Raw genomic sequence first — 20,403 nt, forward strand, 5'->3', positions numbered from 1 at the left:
TTTTTTCTGCGGTAGGGTTCTGTTGGCCATATCAATACCAAATTGACACATGATTGGTTTTCCTTCATGCGATCTCCCTTCATTGAAGGAATTTTAAACTTTGTCTAAAATTTTAAACTCGAAAATTCGTTCCAATTTTTTCTATCTAGATCACTTAGGCATTTTTTTTTTGCCTCTTAGACATATTTTGGTGGTCTAGGCCATCCGGAGATGCATGGACGCCGGCCATAACAACAAATAGTTCTTTTTTTCTTTATTATAATTCACTTTTGAATATTGTCGAAAAGTTTTTGGTGAATTATGTTTATTATTTTCTGATGTTTTTCTATTTAATTGCATTTTTTACTTATTTCCAAGATATGTATTAAAATGTTAAAGATATCGTTTCATAGTTTTTGGTGAGTTATATTAATTATAAATATTATTTTTTATTTGTTTGAGTTGTTTTAATAATATTGTTGTTCAAATTTTGTTGTTGTCGACACCTGTATATGTACACCTATATATGTTTTTCTATATTAAATTATTTTATATTATTATATTATAAATACATATTTTAATTGTGTTTATAGAATAATTTTTTATTAATAAACAAAAAAATAAAAAAATACAAATTCGATTAGTCTCAAATGGTTTCATTGTAATCCTCGAGAATCGTGTCTGTCCGCTTAGCGCTTAAACCATGTTTATAGGAGAAGAAGAGAGATTTAAACTTTGCTTCAATTATAGTAGAAGTCTTCCAACATAGGATTCAAATTTGATCTTTTTAAATGCATTAACAATACATTGGCCACTTTGGAGAAGCAGAAGCTTAATTAATTCAAGCAGATATGGACAAGTAACTCAACAAGAGAGCTTAAAAAATGACAAAAACCAAATAATTATGCAAAATTTAGAAAGAATGACTTTTATTACCCCCATTCTTTTCAAAATAAATATTACATTTCATCAAATTACACATACTAAAAAATGTTTAATTTGTATTAAATATATAAAAAAGGGACGAAAATACCTTCACTCATTAATTAAAATAAGGATAAAATAATAAAGGCATAATACCCATTTGGGTCCTCAAACTAAAACTCTTGAAAGTTAATTAGGACCTTAAACTATCAAATTCATCAACCAGGTCCCTAAACTAAGTAAAAATCATCAATTGAATCTTCATCCTAAGCAAAAATCATCAGTTGATTACTCATCGAAAATCATTCGGTTGAACAGTTTCAGACTCTATTCTCCAAATCCATTTTGAGCCAACACAGAGATCATTACAGTCGATGTCAAATAGTCACAGTTTCTAATTTTAGGATAGTATAAGAACTTAATTGATGATTTTTGCTTGATTTAGAAACTTAATTGATGATTTTGATAGTTTAAGGTATTATTGGACTTTGAATTTTAATTTAGGAGCTAAAATAAGTGTTTTGCCTTAATAAAAGTAACATAGAAAAATAATATTTACAAAAACTAAACCTCATAAATAATATGAAATAGGAAAATTTTGATCATTATTGACTACCATATTTGTTGTTTTATGTTCATTACGAATTATGGTTGTTTAGTAAACTAGGGAAACAGGCTAATAATAATAATAATAATAATAATACATAAACAGACCCCTCTACTCTAGGGATGGCAACAGGTAGGGTACCTGCGGGTAGTGCCAATCCTAAACCCTTACCCTTTTATTTTTTAATTACCCGTACCCGTCCCATTACCCTAACGGGTATACTTTTTGCATCCCATACCCGTCCCATTTAATTCACGGGTACCCGCGGGTACCCTTACCCGTTAAGAATCAATAAATAAAACAAAAAATATTACAAATTCAACAAAGTACAAATTTAATAAATCATAGATCTAAAGATTGAATAAATTAAACCTAAATAAATAAGAATAAAGTAACTTAGTTCTATCACTCAATGGATGAACAACAAAAGGTTGGGGTACAAATCTCACATTTTACATACAATAAGCAATAATATTTTTTCATATATAAAAGATTTATGGCGGGTAACGGGTACTGGGTACCCTGGGGGTATTCCCATACCCGTCGCATTACCCTAACGGGTAATGATTTTGATCCCATACCCGTCCCATACCCTTTTATACAAGGTACGGGTAGTCCCATTAGGGTCGGGTAGTGTCGGGTACCCGCGGGTACAGTACCCGTTGCCATCCCTACTCTACTCGTCAATATTTTTGGCATTTCAAACTTTTACAATAATCTTTTAGGTTTAATAAATCAGTTGCCTCTAAACTTATCTAATAAAAAATTTGATTGCCTCCTAAACTTATATAGTGTATTATTAGGTCCCTAAATTTGCTTAAAATGTCATGTTCAAATCCCTAAATCTAGCAACCCTTTAAAAGTCTAAAAAGTAGAAAGTTCATTTGTTTTAATGATTTAGAATCGCGAATTAGACCTTTATTTTTTATGTTTTGAATTTTTTTACAGATTTAGCCAAATTAAAATGTATATCACTTTAAACAAGTTTAGAAAACTAACTTGTAAGTTAAAGGGGCAATAAGTCACTTTAAACAAATTGAGATGACCAATAAGTTATTTTAAACAAGTTGATGAGCTAACAAGATACTTTATAAGTTTAGAGGACCAATGAAGTTTTGAAAAGAAGTTGTATGAGATCTTGATGTAAAAAGCCAACCTTTTACACACCTCATCTTAACATATATGTTACTCTTTCAACCTTAACTTACATCTTTCCTTTTAATATAGGCACTTCTAAATCAGACTACTAATAATGAATGAATGTTCTCTTCGTAGATGTTGTAAGTATGATTCCTTTCTTGTTGGATATATAGTTAATCACTTCCAAATTGTGAGACTCAACCAATAAGTTAGAAATGCTAGGCAGCTGCAAGATCAAGACCCATGAATAAACTCTAGAACTTAGAGTCAAGGAAAGATCACATATTAACCCATCGGCTCAAAGGATGGCTTGGTGTTGTTTATAGTAGCGTGCTACTTTCTCTGACAGAATTTAACCTTTATTGAAGCGTTTTCTGATCTGCCTTTTCGACATGTTAATGTCATTCTTGATAGCCTCTAGTGGTTTCATGCTAGTTTTAGCAGCCTCCATAATGTGTTGACCTTAAGAGGATTCTTGACGTATTCTTAAAACACAACAATCTAGACTTCTAAACATTGAGGTTTTGGCATGAAGCAGAGCAAAAGAATTCAGTATATCTCTAATGACCCGATCCGGAGTGGATGGCGTCGGTGTAGAAGGCCTGAGCAAGGAGTGGCTCTAAGGGATGGCGATGGGGGAAGGAATGAACTGAATCTCACATCGGTAAGGGGGAGAGAGTGACTGAAGCTTATTAGTATAAGATGAGAATCCAATACACGAAGACACGTTTTAAAACCGTCAGGCCCAAGGTGTTGGATTTGGGCCAGAGCGGACAATATCTATATGGTATTGGAACAGGGTGGTACAATATCTATCAGCACAAGCCATTAAAGTCATTTTGTGACAGATTTTTTTTTGTGTGGAGAAACGTTTCCCCACAGAATGTCAAAAATTCGCCATTAAAGTCATTTTGTGACGAAAAATATTTCGCCACATGATCGCCACTATTAGACCGACATTAAAGGTAATTGGATGAAAATATTATTCGTCATAATATACAATTATGGCGAAACATTTGTTCGCCACAAAAAGCATTATTTTCTGTGGTGATTTCTGTTTTCGCCACGCTAGACCTACTTTTTATGGCGAGCATTATCCCCATTAACGTATACAAATCCACCTACTTTGTGACGGTATGAACAGAATTTTGTGGGAACATTTCCCCACTAATCGTCATACTGTTCTGTGGGGATTTCTCTTCGCCACAAATAATAATGTGTTTCGTGGAGAACATTTTTTCCCACTATTGCTACTTATCTGTGGGAAAATATGAATATCCCCACAATTCCAAGTTTTATATGCGAAAAATAAAATTCCCTCAAAAACTCAAATATCCTCACTATTATATTTATTTTTATTATTTGATTTATGTAGATATTTATTATATGTATTAAGAATGTAAATGAATTTAAATAAAATTTCAAAACAAGAGTAATATAGAGGAATAAAACTAATAAATATATATAATTAATAATAAAATTATATTAGTTACAAAAAATTGAATACACCTTTACGAAATGAGCCAAACAATATTGTGCAATTCAAGCAAGTTAATAACATCCGGACAATTACAAAATAATATATATGACTAAGTCAATTATAAGTGAAAGAAAAATAAAAGAAAATTAATCATTCGGCGATACATGATCACAATTTCATTTTCTTGCTGTGTTCAATTGCCTATTAAAAGTGAAAGAAAAATAATAAAAAAAAATAATTATAATCTCATCAACTTTAAAAGGTAGATTTGGTTGTGGCTAAACCTACAAATAATTTCAAGGAATGCTTCATTATCTAAACTGTGAATTTGTTATGGATGATGAATTAACTATCTCGGAACACAACCATACTTGGGAACTTAAATCTTTACCTAAAGGAAAAAAAGCCATTTCACTGAGTTTTTCGTATCAAACGTAAACTCGATGGTTCTATTTATCGATACAAGGCTCATTCATGGCTATAAATAAATTGAAAGCATTGATTATATCGAGGGTTTTTCACTTGTTGCTAACGTCATAAATGTACGTCTGGTGATTACTATTAAGACCTGACCTATTCATCAAATTGATATAAATAATGTGTACCTTTATGGTTTTGTGGGTGAAGATATCTATCTTTAACCTCGAGAAGGTTATTTTAAAGCCTTATCGGATCAAGTATGTAAATTATGCAAGTCCCTTTATGACCTTAAACAAGCGATCACCAATGGAATAAAGAATTCACTTCTCATGTTCTAGCATTTTGGTTTTAAACATGCCTCTTCCGATCATTGCCTTTTCACCTATATCACTTTTGATGTTTTCCTCATCCTTATACTTTGTGTTGATGACATTCTTCTTACCGATAACTCCGAGGATGCTATTCAAGGTGCAAACAACATATGCATTCTCTTTTTACTATTAAGTATCTTGGTCTTGTTAAGTATTTTTCAGTTTTGAACTTGCTCGTTATCCTGGTGAAATTTTCCTTTCTCAACTAAAGTAAATTTCTGACATACTTTCTAATACTGGTTTAACCTTCGCCAATCCTTGCCTTTGTTCGATGTAAACTTGTTTTAATTTTGATCCAGAGTTTGGTACACTTTTAGCCTATTTGGATCAACATCCTCGTTTAATAGGGCGTCTTTTATATTTAATTTTACTCGTCCTGATATTGGCTTCGCTGTTTAACAACTTAGTTAATTCATGCAAAATCCTCGCTCTCACCATCTCGATGTTTTTTATTATCTTCTTCTATATCTGAAAAGCACTCTTTTTTTTATAACGCTTCTAGTATTTTTTGACTCTCTGTTTATTGTGATGCTAATTGGACCGTTGTAGGAAAATTCGACGATCCATTAGTGGTTGTTGCATTTTTTACCTCTTTATTTTCCTTGAAAGCTAAAAAACAACCCACGTTTAGTAGATCCTCCATCAAAGTTGAATATCGAAGCATGACTTGTATTATTTGTAAACTTATATGGATTTCTTACCTAATACACGAATTTCAAGTTCATATTTCCTTACCTATTACATTTTACTGTGATGATAAAACTGCTATTTGTAATGATTTTAATCCAGTCTTCTATGAACGCATCATACATCTCGATATCAACTGTCATATAGTCCATGAATACCTCCAATCAGACTTCCTCTCCACCTTCACAATTCGACCAAGCTCCAACTTGTTAGTCTTGTCACAAAACCGCTCTCTGCTTATTCTCTCTGCTTTTTTTTTCGAAGATGGATCTCGCTTTTTCTCAACCTCCATCTTGAAGAGGGAGTATATAATTTTAAAGCATTATTATAATTTTAATTGTATAGTCTTTAATAGTCTATAAATAAATCTCATCGTGGCCATTAATAAAAGGATTAAGAATTATTTAAAATTATTTTCTCTCAAAATCCAAAATGCATTGCGTGGAAAAAAATCAAATCCATGTAAGATTTCATGTTTGATAATCTAACAAATTGCTTAACATCACTTATTTATTTTTTTCCCCAAAAAAAAACACTTATTTATTTTAAGTTTGTTTCACGATTACAATTCTTCAACAACTTAACTTATATGAAGATGAGAGAAAAACATATTAATGTCCAATGGAGAGGAAGATGAGTTAAACAATGTTTCTTTAAAGGGGAATTTGGAGTTATTTCATCTTCACGGCTGTTCAACGGATATGAGTCATGTCATCTAACAAGTTTGGTTTTGTCTTGTCATTTGACAAGTTTCTTATTTTGTTTTCAATTCTTGCATCAAAAGTTCTTTTTCCATCTATAGCATCATCAAATAATCACTTTGGAGAATGCATTCTAATTAAGATGAGAGATTTTCAAGGAAATCTCGGTCCTCAGCTAGCCGAAGTCATGGCTATCAAAGAAGCTTTAAGTTGGATTAAGATATATCGTTCCAGTGAGAAAATTCAAATTCAAGCAGATTGTCTCGTCATAGCCAAGACAATTCAAATGAGTTTAGAAGGTCCTTCGTATTTAGTTGACATTATTTCTGTTTGTATTCATTTATCATGAGATTTAGAGTTGTGCTCTCTCTCCTTTATTAAGCATTCACTGAATTCGGCTATCCATGTTTAGCAAAAGCGGTCAATTTTGTGTCTGTTCGGGGTGAGTGGGCATGTCCACCACCATTTCTTAATAATATTCTTTCATCTGATTTAAGTTAATAAAACTTGACATTATTTAAAAAAAAAAACTTATATTGTTAAGTGAAAAATTACTTATTTTTTATTAGTTAAAATATTTAACTTATATCAACTAATATTTTTATTTTAATTTTGGTACATCTTTCAAGGTAAATCACTATGTTGATTTATCCTATTTGCTTCTTTGTAAGCTTTTTGTGGGTGTTCTTCACCAACCCCTTACCTCCTTTTTATCTTCTTTTCTAGTAAAAGAAAAAAAGTCTCTTTTATTTTCGCAATCACCAAACAATCTCAGAGACTTGATAAACAATAAATTATTAATAATAAGAGTAGACTTGAGGGGCCATAGGTGTAATTTACTCCAAAATTTTCCAACGAGAAAACTCTAAAATCTATGAAGGGTATTTCGGTATTTATCGATTGGGACAATTGTGTCGTATGGCCGTTAAATATCTTTTTAAGCAAATAATTTGTGTGTAATTGTATAAATTGGGAACAATTTCATAATCATAATTGGATATGCGGAGAACCCAATTCTCATCGTTGTCATCTTTGATTTCGCTCCTTCTACTGATTTTCCTTTCCAAAATGGCTGAATCTGTTCCTGTAAATCCGCCGGCTGATTCGTCCTCAGCCGCCGTTCATATTGTCTACACTGAGAGGCCAACGGATGAAGAGCCTGAGGCTTATCATCTACGCACCCTTTCATCTCTGCTCGGCAGGTGATTTCATCGTTTTTCCTCTTTTCTCGTCAATTTTAATAGAATTTTAATAGATTTCATCGTTTTCCCTCTTTTCTCGTTTGCCTTTATTGATTCTAACTTTTTCTTTTTCTTAATTGAAGCGATGAGGCTGCCAAGGATGCTTTGGTTTACAGCTACAAGACCGCTGCCAGTGGTTTCTCAGCCAAGCTCACCCCTGAACAGGTTGAGCGACTCTCAAGTAAGCATTTCCTGTTCTTCTTCGTTATTTTTAATCTGGGAATTTTGAATTATACGATGTATTCTGCTAGAAAATTAGTGGAATTTGGGGTTTTGTGGAAATTATATTATTAGGAATTTAGCAGAAAAAGGAAGAGAACATAAAAAGTTGATTTCATTTCCTTGTATTGTGAATTTGTGATGGACGGGACATGATTAATTTTATATTGGAATTCAAGTTATATAGGGTTTGTGTCTTCAAGTGTTTGATCATCCTCCAAATCTTTGGTGGAATTAGGAATTTTGGATGAGCTGATTTTGAAGGGTTTTGGAAATTGAAATTCCATGAGGAATAGAATTGGAAATGTATAAAGAAAGCATATAGGAATAGGAGGATTCGAAATTCACTTGTATTTCAATGGCAATCTATCTTATTTTCATTTCATTTGTTTATCCTTTGATATAATTAAGATTGGGAATTTTGGGGATCAAAATGATCAAAAGGTTATATAAATTTTGTTGTGTTGTTGCAGGAGAACCAGGTGTTCTTCAAGTTGTTCCCAGCATGACATATCAGCTGCATCCAGCCAAGCCTGGCGTTGGGCGTATTCATTAAATTGCATGTGAAAGAAAGCTCAATATGACTGAATAAATGTAGTATTATACTTTGTATGTATGAACAAGTCTGTGTTGTGTTGTGTTTTGATGTTTTCAGTGCAGTGTATTGTGTGCTTAAAGCTAATTTGGATCTTTTATTTGTGATTCTCTTCTCTGTACTACTCAGTGTGCAAGATTGCTTGCATATGAGACTGTATGAGGATTGATTGGTGCTTTCAGATTTCTTCTTTAACCATGTTTGCTGTCCATGAGAAGGCTCCACTTTAGGTGAAGAGTTATTCTAGATTTACTTTTTCCAGTGAACAGGGCAAGAGGCCCTTCATAAAGGGTCCATTTTCTTTAATAATATTATTATTACTATTTTATTATTATATTTACCTAAAAAATGTGTGAAGTGTATTTCAACTTTAATAAAAAAAAAGTTATGTATAATACTAAAAGATATTGCTTTTTTTTATTAATAATAATTAAAGATTTAGTTGTGTTATATATATATATATATATATTACGAGGAAGGGCTAAAGCCCAAAATGAACGAAAAAACAAACCTAAAAACGAACAACTCTAGGAAAAACGGAACCACATGAATCAGTAAAAATTAAATCATGGATGTTAGGTGGTATGTCACACTCATGATAACCAAAGAAATAAGTTTCTATAAAATTTGTCATCGAGTCAGCAGCTTTATTGCCTCCTCGATAAGTATGCTTCACTACCACCTCTTGATCCCGAAGATGACACCACTCATTAACCAACCAAAAGAGCCCAGTAGGGGAAGAATACTTAACGGTAAAAAATCGGACAATAGTGAGGGAATCGATTTCAATGAATCCACTCCACGCCTGAAACCATGTTTCCAGACCAATGCCAACCCAAATTAGAAACTCCAAAGCTCAGAAAGCACCACACTACAAGTCCTTGAGTTAACAACAAAACCAACTGATGAGAAATATCGTCCCATGGCCTAAAGCCCATCGATTCCAAACTCTTTCCTGCTCATATAAAGGGAAAGCCCAACAAAGGAAAGGTTCACTTGGCCAAATACCCAATGATACATTAGTCATTAAACCCATTGACCGACCTCTATAAATAAATAAAAACTTCATTAATTACCTCTAACACAACCATCATTTATTATCTGTTAAATGACACATACTCTGAACCCATTTCGTCATCAACAACCAACAAAAGGCGGCTTTTAAAACGACATGTGGTACTAACACACTTTGATCTACAAACAACACAATAATAATGGGACATGCCGATAAATCACACCAACCCACCGTGCCCAACTATCCCTATCAGAACCTCACATCCAATGGTTCTAACGCCACAAGTTGGGAGGACTAATTCATGAGGAATATGGGGCCATGGTCCAAGCCCACCGATTCCAAACCCTTTTCTACTCATACAAAAGGAAAGCCAACGGAGAAAAGGTTCGTTTAGCCAAATGTCTAAAGGTATGTTAGATTTAACTCATTGTCCAACCTCTATAAATAGGAAGACTTTATTAATGGTAAAGAATCCTAATTCTTTCTCTCATACTCTCATTAATTATTTGTCTTTGTCATATATTCTTTATGTTAATGTAAACGTCATAGTATTCTCAGAGACTGATCTCTACGTAAGAGGGGAATGGTAGAAGACATTGATTGTAAATCCCATAACTCTATTACCAACTAACCATTGCCCTTGCTATCTCGGATAACTCCTCCGGCAGAATCGAAATTTGTGCTACCTTTGCACGCATCGTCACAATTCACTTTGAGCTACTTATGGAAGTGCCCGACTCAGACCAAGCAGAGAGGGTGTTTCCAATCTCCCTTACAGCATTATCCTGGAGAGCAGCCCAACAAGTTCAGTCCAAATTCTTGCTATCTAGTCCCCCAGGAGATGAGCCATCAAAAGACAATAACAGGAATACCAGAGACAGGTTTAGAGCTACTTCAATCCAAAATCAGGGTAAACAGATTGGTCAGGAGAGGAAAGGGGATCAGCCACCCTTGAACATGATCAATGATGAACTTATCCTATCTGAGGCTAAACGAAGAAGACAAGAAGATCCAGCAATAGGGAAGGAGAACATGATGGAAGGGATACAGGGGGCAAAGACGGCCACAGGTAGTACCAAAGGATCTGATCAACCATAAACCGGTCATAAGGGAGGTCCTGGTGTCCAGGGCCACCCAAGCCAATGAGTACACTGAGCTGGAACTGTCGAGGGGCGGGCAATCCTCGTACAGTTCAGATGTTAGTGGATATAGTGTCCAAATTCAAGCCTAATTTTGTGTTTTTAATTGAAGTAAAGTGCAACAAGGAGAAAGTAGAAGTAATTAAGAAAAAACTAGGTTTTGCTGGTGTCTTTTATGTTGATTCGGTTCGTACAGGAGGAGGATTAGCCCTATTTTGGAGGTCCAACAATACAATTCAGCTTCTCCATTTCTCTCGGAATTATATTGATGGTATTGTTACTTTGCCAGGAAGGGCACCTTGGCGGCTGACAGGTTACTATGGGTATCCGGAAAGAACCCGGAGGAAGGAATCATGGGTGATGATCAAATGGTTAGCATCGCTATCTACGCTATCGTGGCCCATAATTGGGGATTTTAATGATATCAGAGCTCATAGAGAAAAGAGAGGGGGCAACCATCATAACCCTGCACTTTGTAGAGGTTTCAATCAAGCAATTGACTAATCTGGTTTAACAGAAGTTGGTATGGTGGGAAGTGAATTTACATGGGAAAGGGGTCGTGCGTCGGGGAACTTGATTGAGGAAAAACTGGACAGAGCCCTAGCAAGTGCAAGTTGGCATACGCGGTTTGGTGAGGCAATGGTTATAAATGAAGAGGTATCGGGTTCAGATCACACAACTATCTTTCTATCTCTATGGTAGGGCAGAACAATCCGGAGACATGACTTCCGCTTTGAGAATTCATGGGTAAAGGAGGTGGATTGTAAAGCAAAAATAGAAGACGGATGGCAGAACGACAGGCCGGGTCAGCTAACGGCAAGGCTAAAACGATGTGGTGAGAAGCTGCTTCAGTGGGGAGACATGCTCAGGAATCAATTCAAAATTAACTCAATGAGTGCAGGTCCACGATAAGAGACTAAAGAACAGAAGTGATATGGCGTCTCAACAAGCTCTGCTAACAGTAAAAAAATGAACTCGATGAGATTCTTCAACAACGGGAAACCTACTGGAAACAAAGGGCGAAGCAACAATGGCTTAAGGATCGAGATTCTAATTCCAAGTTCTTCCATCTGGCAGCCACAACAAGGAGGAAAAAGAACTTACTTGGTCGCCTGAAGGGCACGGACGGAACCTGGCATGATTGGGATAGCGGCTTAAATCAGGTACTGGTAGACTATTATCAAAATATTTTTACATCTGAACCAGGCCAAGACGACGCCATATTGGACAATATCACTAGCAAGTTGACAAGGGAGGATAATGAAGAACTTATAATGCAGTTTACAACAGAAGAAGTGAAAGAAGCAGTCTTCTTAATGCACCCGGATAAAAGTCCCGGGCTGGATGGGTTCAACCCTTGTTTCTATCAAAAGTTCTGGAATGTGGTTGGAGAAAAAGTGACAGAATCATGTTTAAATTGTCTTAACACTGGGTCCTTCCCTGAAGAAATTCATGAAACAACCTTGGTTCTTATCCCAAAGAAATCAATTCCAGAGTATGCTTCTGACCTTCGACCAATAGCATTGTGCAATGTGATATACAAAATTCTGTCAAAGATGCTAGCAAACAGACTTAAAATAGTTCTCCCAAAAATCATATCTGAGCAGTAGAGTGCTTTCATCCCGGGTAGATTGATAACAGACAATGTAATGTTGGCTTTTGAAGTAAACCACTTTCTACACAGGAAAACTCAAGGCAAAAAAGGTTTTTCTTCTCTCAAGCTCGACATGGCAAAGGCATATGACAAAGTAGATTGGCTCTTTCTGGAGAAAATGATGTTGAAATTGGGCTTCACACCTCAGTGGATTCATCTAGTAATGCAATGTGTATCTAAAGCCAGTTATCATATTATTAACGGCTCTCATGTTGTAGGTCCTATCTTGCCGCAAAGGGGACTCAGACAGGGAGATCCAATCTCACCGTATCTCTTTCTGATAATGTGTAAAGGGTCTTTCAGCGCCATTGGCGACCCTTGAAGCTAGGGGGATTATTCATGGGTGCTCGGTGGCAGCAGGGGCCCCGTCAATCTCCCACCTATTTTTCGCTGACGACTGCTATCTGTTTTTCAGGGCCTCAGAATAGGAATGTGATGCTATCAAACAATGTTTATGGCAATACGAACAGGCATCTGGACAGAAAATCAACTTCGACAAATCGTCAATTCATTTCAGCAGAAACATCCATCCTGAAATAAGTATCCAATTGGTAGCCAGACTAGGCGTGGGGGTGGTAGAACGGCCAGGGAAGTACTTAGGCCTCCATTCACTAATAGGAAGGAACAAAAAGGAGATATTTGGCTACTTGGAGGATATGTTCAGAAGCAGAGTCAACAGTTGGAAAGTAAAATATCTGTCTAAAGCCGGCAAAGAAGTCCTAATCAAATCCGTTCTGCAATCTCTCCCATCAAGTCCTAATCATGCTTGGGACCAAGCACTTCTTGCAGATCTTTTTTCAACCAGAGACAGATTGCTGATAGAAAGAGTAAGGCTCACAGATAGAAAGGTCAGGGACAGATGGTGGTGGAACAAGGAGAGAGGAGGCGGCTATATAGTACGAAGTGGATACAGACATTTACAGTCTACTCTTCACAACAGCTCAATCCAAGTGGAAGAGAAGATGTGGGGAAGCCTGTGGACGCTACGAACTCCACCAAAAATCCGACACCTAGTCTGGAGGGCGCTAGCTGGGTATTTACCAACCCGCGAAGCATTAATCAGAAAATGTGTGGAAATTCCCTGCGAGTGCCCGAGGTGCGGAGGGCAAAGAGAGACGACTTACCACGCGTTAGTCGAGTGTCCAGAGGCGAGGCAAATGTGGTTGTTTACCCCAATAGGGGATATTAGCTTACGGTTTTCGTTTTTGCAGGATTTTTGGAGATTTATCAAACGGGAGCATGATACCCGTAACCTGGAGATGGCGGCAACGGTGTGCTGGGCTATATGGAAAGATAGAAACGCCAAAGTTTGGGATAACCGATCAGTCCTCCCATCGGTTTCATTCAGCAACGCCACAGCTTACCTAAGTCGATGGAAGCAAGCGCAATGTATAGCAGCCCGTTCGGAACAGCAATTGCCAAACATTTTATGGCAAAAACCGACACAACATAGCCTGAAACTAAACGTCGATGCAGCGGTTTTTGCGGAAAATAACAGGTCCGGTTTCGGCTTTATTTTGAGAGACCATAAAGGAGGATTTTGTGTAGCAGGAACCGGTCTAACAGACAGCACACGGGATCCCCTTATAGCGGAGGGAATGAGCTGCAAGGAGGCCTTGAGCTGGTTAAAAGGGACAAGCTATTCAAATGTTCATTTGGAGATGGATTCGCAGCTTTTGGTACTGGCGTTAAACAGTTCCACGGAGTTAGTTTCCTCATTTGACATTTTGGTAGATGATTGTAAAGCTCTAATCAATTAGCTAAATGTGTTATCGGTTTAAGAGGTCTGCGAACCGAGGAGCCCATGTGTTAGCAAGGGCTGCCGATTCTGTGTCCGACCAAGAGGAGTGGAGATCCAATCCACCCCAATTTATTTATACTGTACTGTCCCCTGATATTGAATAAATGGAACTTTTATTTAAAAAAAAAAATAAATAGATTCAAGAAATTGGATGAAATAAATTTCAAATTAAGCGCCACGTGGTTAATGGATCTCATAATACCAAGTCAAATCAAATGCCTAATAAATCATAGAAAAAGTTTACAATATGCCTAAATTTGTGCTTCACCAATATAAATAAAATAAAAAATACAAACGGCAAGAGAGCATATGCTCAGGCAAGTAAAAAGGATCCAAACAACACTCCTCATAACATATATATCATCTACTTTATTAGTATTATTATAATCACAGTTTCCTCATATTTCTTTCAAATAATTTCTACTGAAAAAAGATGCAGAGAATGGGAATTTATTCACTGTGTTGTTTGATTTTAGTGAGTTTTGTTATAAAAATGGGTGAATCTGAACCTGATTTGTCAGCTAAAGTTCATATAGTCCACACCGAGAAGCCACAGGATGACGAGGAGCATGAGGCTTTTCATCTCCGTACTCTTGCCGACGCCCTCGGCAGGTATATTTCACCCTTTCTTTTTTACTCTTTTCATTCTCTATTTTCTCGGCAGCCCCATCCCCATCCCGATCCTCATCCTTTTTTCTATAAACATTGAAGCGATGATGCGGCCAAGAATTCTATGCTTTATAGCTACAACGCGGCTGCCTGTGGCTTCTCAGCCAAGCTCACCCCTGACCAGGTTCAACAACTCTCTGGTAACCATCTCCTTCTTTCTCCCTAAACTTTTCAATTAAATCAATTTTAAATAGAGGTTATTTTAATAGGTCAGAAATTAATATAAAATATATGATTGGAGGCGTGAATTTTTAGTTCAATAGGTTCATAACATTGTATTAGAGTATCTTATACCAAACAGTAATTTGTGGAATTAAAAACACCTGATATAATGAATCTGTGTTGTACACGCTGTAAGTATAAAAGATATTATGTGGAGATTGTGTCGGAAATTAATATAAGATACATGATTGATTGAGATTTAGGAGAATATGCAAATATGATAAATTTTATGTTGATGGTGTTATTGCAGGAAAACCAGGCATTATTCAAATTGTTGCCAGCTCGACATATCATCTGCACGGAAAGTCTGGAAAGAATAAGATTAGACGACCTGGTGGGGTTCGATACTGAAGTTGCACGCAGAGCCTATCTATATCACTTAATAAAATTTCTTAATTACTACGCTCTTTCTGTACTGCTTTATGTTTTTCCTGCAAGTGTAAGCTCAATTATTTATTAATGAAAAGATGGGAATTAATGACATAGTATTACAATAAAAAAAAACCCCGAATATCGTAATCGCCATATCTCTGTCGGCAAAATGGTTAACTAACGAAATGATGGCAACAATAGTGTTTTAGATTTTTCGACAATCTTTTGACGGAATATTCTGACGATTTTCGATGGAAATTTATACGGTTTTGTTTCTGCTAGAATACCATTCCAATACTTTATATGTAGTAAATTTATAGCCTCATTCTAGAGAAGAGTATAATTTATAACATCATTTGTTCATTCCTCGTTTCAATCTAGAGGCGAGCTCCTCCATAAATGCATGATAAAAGAAGCGTATAATTTATAACTCGAACATCTTATTGTAAAATAGCTTATATATGAATACCGTAAAGTGAAAGTAACATGATTTAATCTATGGTGAAACAACCTAGTTTACATATTGTGAGCTGTCGGACGCTCATGGATAGCTTTCCCCAGGAGTTGGATTGTGTTGCTTCTGTAGGGTTTTTCTTTCGATGTTATTTTTTAGGAGAATCTTATCGTGTAGTTCTATACTTATTGAATACCTTGAAATTCTTAGTTTTTAAAAGATAGAGTCATCACCCGATTCCAACGAATTGGGTAAGATTTGGTAAAGCTGGCCCTGGGAGAGTACTATGGGTGACAACGGTCCGTGGCAGGGATGGAAATGCATTTTTTCTGTCCCTAATATTTACAGGGACGGCTTAGGGGAATCCCCATAAAATGATTCGGAGATTTTTTCATCCCCATCCCCTTACCATGCGAATCCCACGGATAACAGAAAATCGTCATACCCAATAAAATAATAACATTAATTTAAAAATCTACTTAATTTATATATCAAAACCACACTACACACCAATCGTTGGTTGGCGCAGTGGTAGCATGGGGCTGCCCTTGGTAGGGCGGTCTCAGGATCAATCCCCCCCAACGGCGACTGGGAGGGGTTTAAATACCGTAATCCTTAGACCCGCCCCGAATCCGGATTAGTCGGCCAATGTGGTTCGGAGTACCGGATGGTTTAACAAAAAAAAAAACCACACTACACCAGTTTTAACCGGTTTCTGTTTTATAACCCGTAAAATGGTTATAAATCAGTAACCATTAACCTAAATACTGGTTACAGAGTAACCATTAACCTAAATACTTTATTCACTGTTACTTTTTATTTTCACATACCTTGTGTTGTGGTATCAATCATAACATGATGCATTCAATTAAAACTTTAATAATCCCAAATCAAACATGTCATAATTTCAATTAAATATTTGAATCGTTAGAAATTAGAATTTGTATATACTTTATGCACCTAGAACAACCATTTTCTAGAAAATTAATAACTTTTGGTAAAGAGATAAGTTCAACCAACAGATTATTACATTTTCGTTTATAGTTGAATTGTATATATTCACTAATACTTGATGTTTTCTTCTATTCAATTCAGTACTCTCCCTCCATACTCTAATTAATTAATATTAGGATAGCTTAATAGGTTTGTAAAAAATAATATTATTCAAGTGATATTTAAAATTAATAAGTTTATTTAGGGATCTTTACAAATATTTTTCGGGAATCTCTACGGAAATTTATACGATAACTGAGCGGGGATCCTACGGGGCGGATATAGCAATCCCCATCTCGATCACCATTTAGGTTTCGAGGACAAAATTTTCCCCGTCTCAATCCTCATCCCTAATTTTTACGGTTATTCCATGTCTCCGTCGGTTCAAATACTCATAATTTTCGGATAATCTTTTTCCTGTTGCCATCCCTAGGGACTACCCTACCTTCCAAAGAAGGTTCATGGATAATTACCTACTTTCTAATGGTTAAACGTATTTAAACTTTAGTGAATGGATTTTTCTATGGAAAAATTACAAAACTAGGTCAAATGGGAGGCCCATTTACATATTTAACCCATTTACTCAACCTATTACATATCTAGACTCATTTTGTGTGACTTTTCAAAAATACCCCCAATATTTACGCGCGGCTCGCCCCATCCCGTCTGACTTCGCATATTCCATACTATGCGAAGTCTGCGAAGTAAATGTTTGGGTTTGCTTGATGAATTTAGTTCGCATATGCGAAGCCTGGATGTGTTTTGAAGCTAATTCGCGAAGTGGTATATAACAAAAAAGGGCAAACAACAACGGATTCTAACATTCAAATCATAACATTATCAAAATTTACAACAAGATTGCCACAATGAACTCTATTAACTAATCATTTCAAAGTGAAACTAACTAATCCGGTACCAAGATTACGCATCCGCTTCAAAATTGGCACCATGGGATGGACGTGTCCCATGGTGCACCCCGAGATTGACACAACCTCTCCTAACGAATCATTTCAGGAGTCAATGTGTCAATCTTGGGGAAGTTCATCCCTATACAGGAAGGAAAATCATCTTCCCTGCAGCCCAGTACGCCGCCTTCCAGAAAGGGATGTTACGTATTCAACCATCTACAGAAAAAATTAACCGTGTTAGTTATGAAAAAGGACGATTTTGGATTCGCGAAATGAAAATTAGCGAAGCATGCGAATGTAAATGTGCATGGGAAGAGGTGATTTTACTTCGTATAACGATTTTTTCGCGAAGTCTGCGAGGTCTGAAATGTGACTATCTACGTCGCATATCGATGCTTTCGCGAAGTCTGCGAGGTCTGAAACGTAAGGATCTATTCGCAGACTTCGCGAACTAATAGATTCGCGAGGTAGATCCATACGTTTCAGACTCTTTCTCTTCGCAGAACGTCGCGAATTCATCGATTCACGAAGTAGATCATCAAGTTTCAGGCTCGTTCTCTTCGCAGATCTCCGTGAATTCATCGACTACGCGAAGTGAATTCATGGAAAACGCAGAAAAAACTGCAGATACTTACATTTTTCGCTCTTAACAATATGATAAACTGGGAAGAACGACGAAAATAACGTAGAATAACCATTTCTGGAATGGTAACAAGAAGAAAGAAACCAATTAACGAACATGAAGATGAAGAACCATGGCTTCGTTTTCTAGGGTTAGGAAGTTGCAGAATCAAGAGATGAAAAGAGAACTTCATTGTGATTTGGAAACATGGTGCAGATTTCATGCAATTTAAAGGCAAATAGGAAGATCAAAAGTCTTCAAATCATTAATGGAGGAGCCAAACCGTTTTCGCGCACCAAGGAGAACAGGGGAGAGAAACCGATAGAGTGAGGGGAAGTGGGAAGGGTAGGGGTATTACGGGAAAGTCACATAAAAACAGTCTAGATATGTAATAGGTTGAGTAAATGGGTTAAATATGTAAATGGGCCTCCCATTTGACCTAGTTTTGTAATTTTCCCTTTTTCTATATTTCTAAGTTGATTTACAGTAATATACATCTATATGCTAATATAGTGTGCACCAGGGCGGATTTAGGAGGGTCAAAGGGGCATTTGCCCCCCACCCCCCTCATCCGTAAAAAAAAAATAAAAAAAAAAATTTCAAAACGACGTCATTTTGGTTGGAACCAAAACGACGTCGTTTTGATTTAAGGTTTTTAATTAACAAATAACAGCAGCATCGCTGCATCCGCGATATTATATCGCTTCTTCTCTCTCGCCCCTGCTATCTCTCGCCTTCTTCCCTTCTCCTCTCCCACACAAACGCGGCGACCACTCCTCCTCCTCTCCTCCTCCGTCCGACGATGCGCTCCCCTGCCTCCGGCCGGTCGGTGTCCACCACCATCATCTCCAACCTGCGGCTGCCTCTTCCAGGTTAGTTTAACTTCTTTTTCTCCTTTAATTTAAATTTTAGGTTAAATTCATTTTAGGTTAATGGATTGATAATTTGTTTGTTCTTAATTTTAGGTTAATGGATATTGATTGATAGATTGTTATTAATTTTAGGTTATTCTTAATTTTAGGTTAATAGATTGAAATGGTTGAATTAATTTGGCATTATTGATTGAATTGATTTGGTATTTATTGAATTGAATTGAATTGATTTGGTATTATTGATTGAATTGATTTGGTATTATTTAATTGAATTGATTGGCTGAATGACTGTTTGGTAGTATTTAGCTCGAAGGATATCTTCATCAACATTGATAATGAAGATATTTTGGATCGTTTTCAAGCTATGACAGATCGTAGATGTCAATTGTCACCTTCTAATCGTCGATTTACTTAGCATTAGAAGTTTTTTTTTTTTAAGACATTTTGTATCGAATAGCAATTATGTACTAAAGTATATTTTTTTTCAATTAATGTTATTATCTAAAAAAAATTTACATAGAGTTTTGCCCCCCTCCCTCAATTCCTGGATTCGCCACTGAGTGTGCATGTACTTGTGAAGATATAAAAAAATGTTTTATTTGAAATAATTAGAAAGGGTTTTATTTTAAAATACTTAAATAGTCTACATGGTAGATGAATTGGTCCACATATACCGTTTTAAAGGCGTTTTAAAAATATCGATGATTCAATTCCAATCTTACCATTCGAGGGTCCTGTAATTAATTTGACTTGAGAACAAACAGCACCATAATATTCATTGCTTTGAAGAATCTTCTGGTTCTTCAATGAATATCTACGTCCATTTTCTATAATTTTTCTCATCATTATAGAACTAAGATGACCTAGTCTGTCATGCCAAATCTTATAAGTATTTGAATCGGTGAACTTCTGCTTTACAATGATTTGCTTCAATCATATTAATGAATGTGAAGTATAAACCAAAAGATAAAGTATTAAATTTTTCCTAACATATATTTCTTCCCTGAAATTATATTTGTACATAAAGACATTCTTGATTTCCTTCACTTAAGTTACAGTCTCAATATGATATCCATTTCTGCAAATATTTTTGGAACTTAGCAAATTTATGTGAGATTTTAAGGAAAATAATGCATTATTTATAATAAACTTTGTTCCTCTTGGTAGGATTATATTGGCTCTACCGGATCCTTCAATTAATTTTGTGTTACCAGATATTGTAGCAATGACTCATTCACCATTTCTTAAAGAAGAAAAATATTTTGCATCTTTAAGAATAGTATGTATAGTGACACTATCCACAATACATATATTTGCT

General features: G+C 35.9%; 2 protein-coding genes across 2 annotated transcripts; both read left to right on the forward strand.

Moving 5' to 3' along the window:
* The first annotated feature begins 7,269 nt into the window (after positions 1 to 7,269).
* Positions 7,270 to 8,559, forward strand: LOC136201379 (subtilisin-like protease SBT3.11). Its single transcript, XM_065992040.1, has 3 exons — positions 7,270 to 7,511; positions 7,634 to 7,731; positions 8,243 to 8,559. Exons 1-3 carry the CDS (start codon positions 7,309 to 7,311, stop codon positions 8,323 to 8,325), a joined length of 384 nt encoding a protein of 127 aa, XP_065848112.1. The 5' UTR covers positions 7,270 to 7,308; the 3' UTR covers positions 8,326 to 8,559.
* Positions 8,560 to 14,252: 5,693 nt separating this feature from the next.
* Positions 14,253 to 15,347, forward strand: LOC136200872 (subtilisin-like protease SBT3.4). Its single transcript, XM_065991359.1, has 3 exons — positions 14,253 to 14,585; positions 14,685 to 14,782; positions 15,115 to 15,347. Exons 1-3 carry the CDS (start codon positions 14,407 to 14,409, stop codon positions 15,213 to 15,215), a joined length of 378 nt encoding a protein of 125 aa, XP_065847431.1. The 5' UTR covers positions 14,253 to 14,406; the 3' UTR covers positions 15,216 to 15,347.
* Positions 15,348 to 20,403: the final 5,056 nt, after the last annotated feature.

The sequence above is a fragment of the Euphorbia lathyris genome, chromosome 7 (genome assembly GCF_963576675.1).
Source record: "Euphorbia lathyris chromosome 7, ddEupLath1.1, whole genome shotgun sequence".
NCBI classification, from domain to species: Eukaryota; Viridiplantae; Streptophyta; class Magnoliopsida; order Malpighiales; family Euphorbiaceae; genus Euphorbia; species Euphorbia lathyris.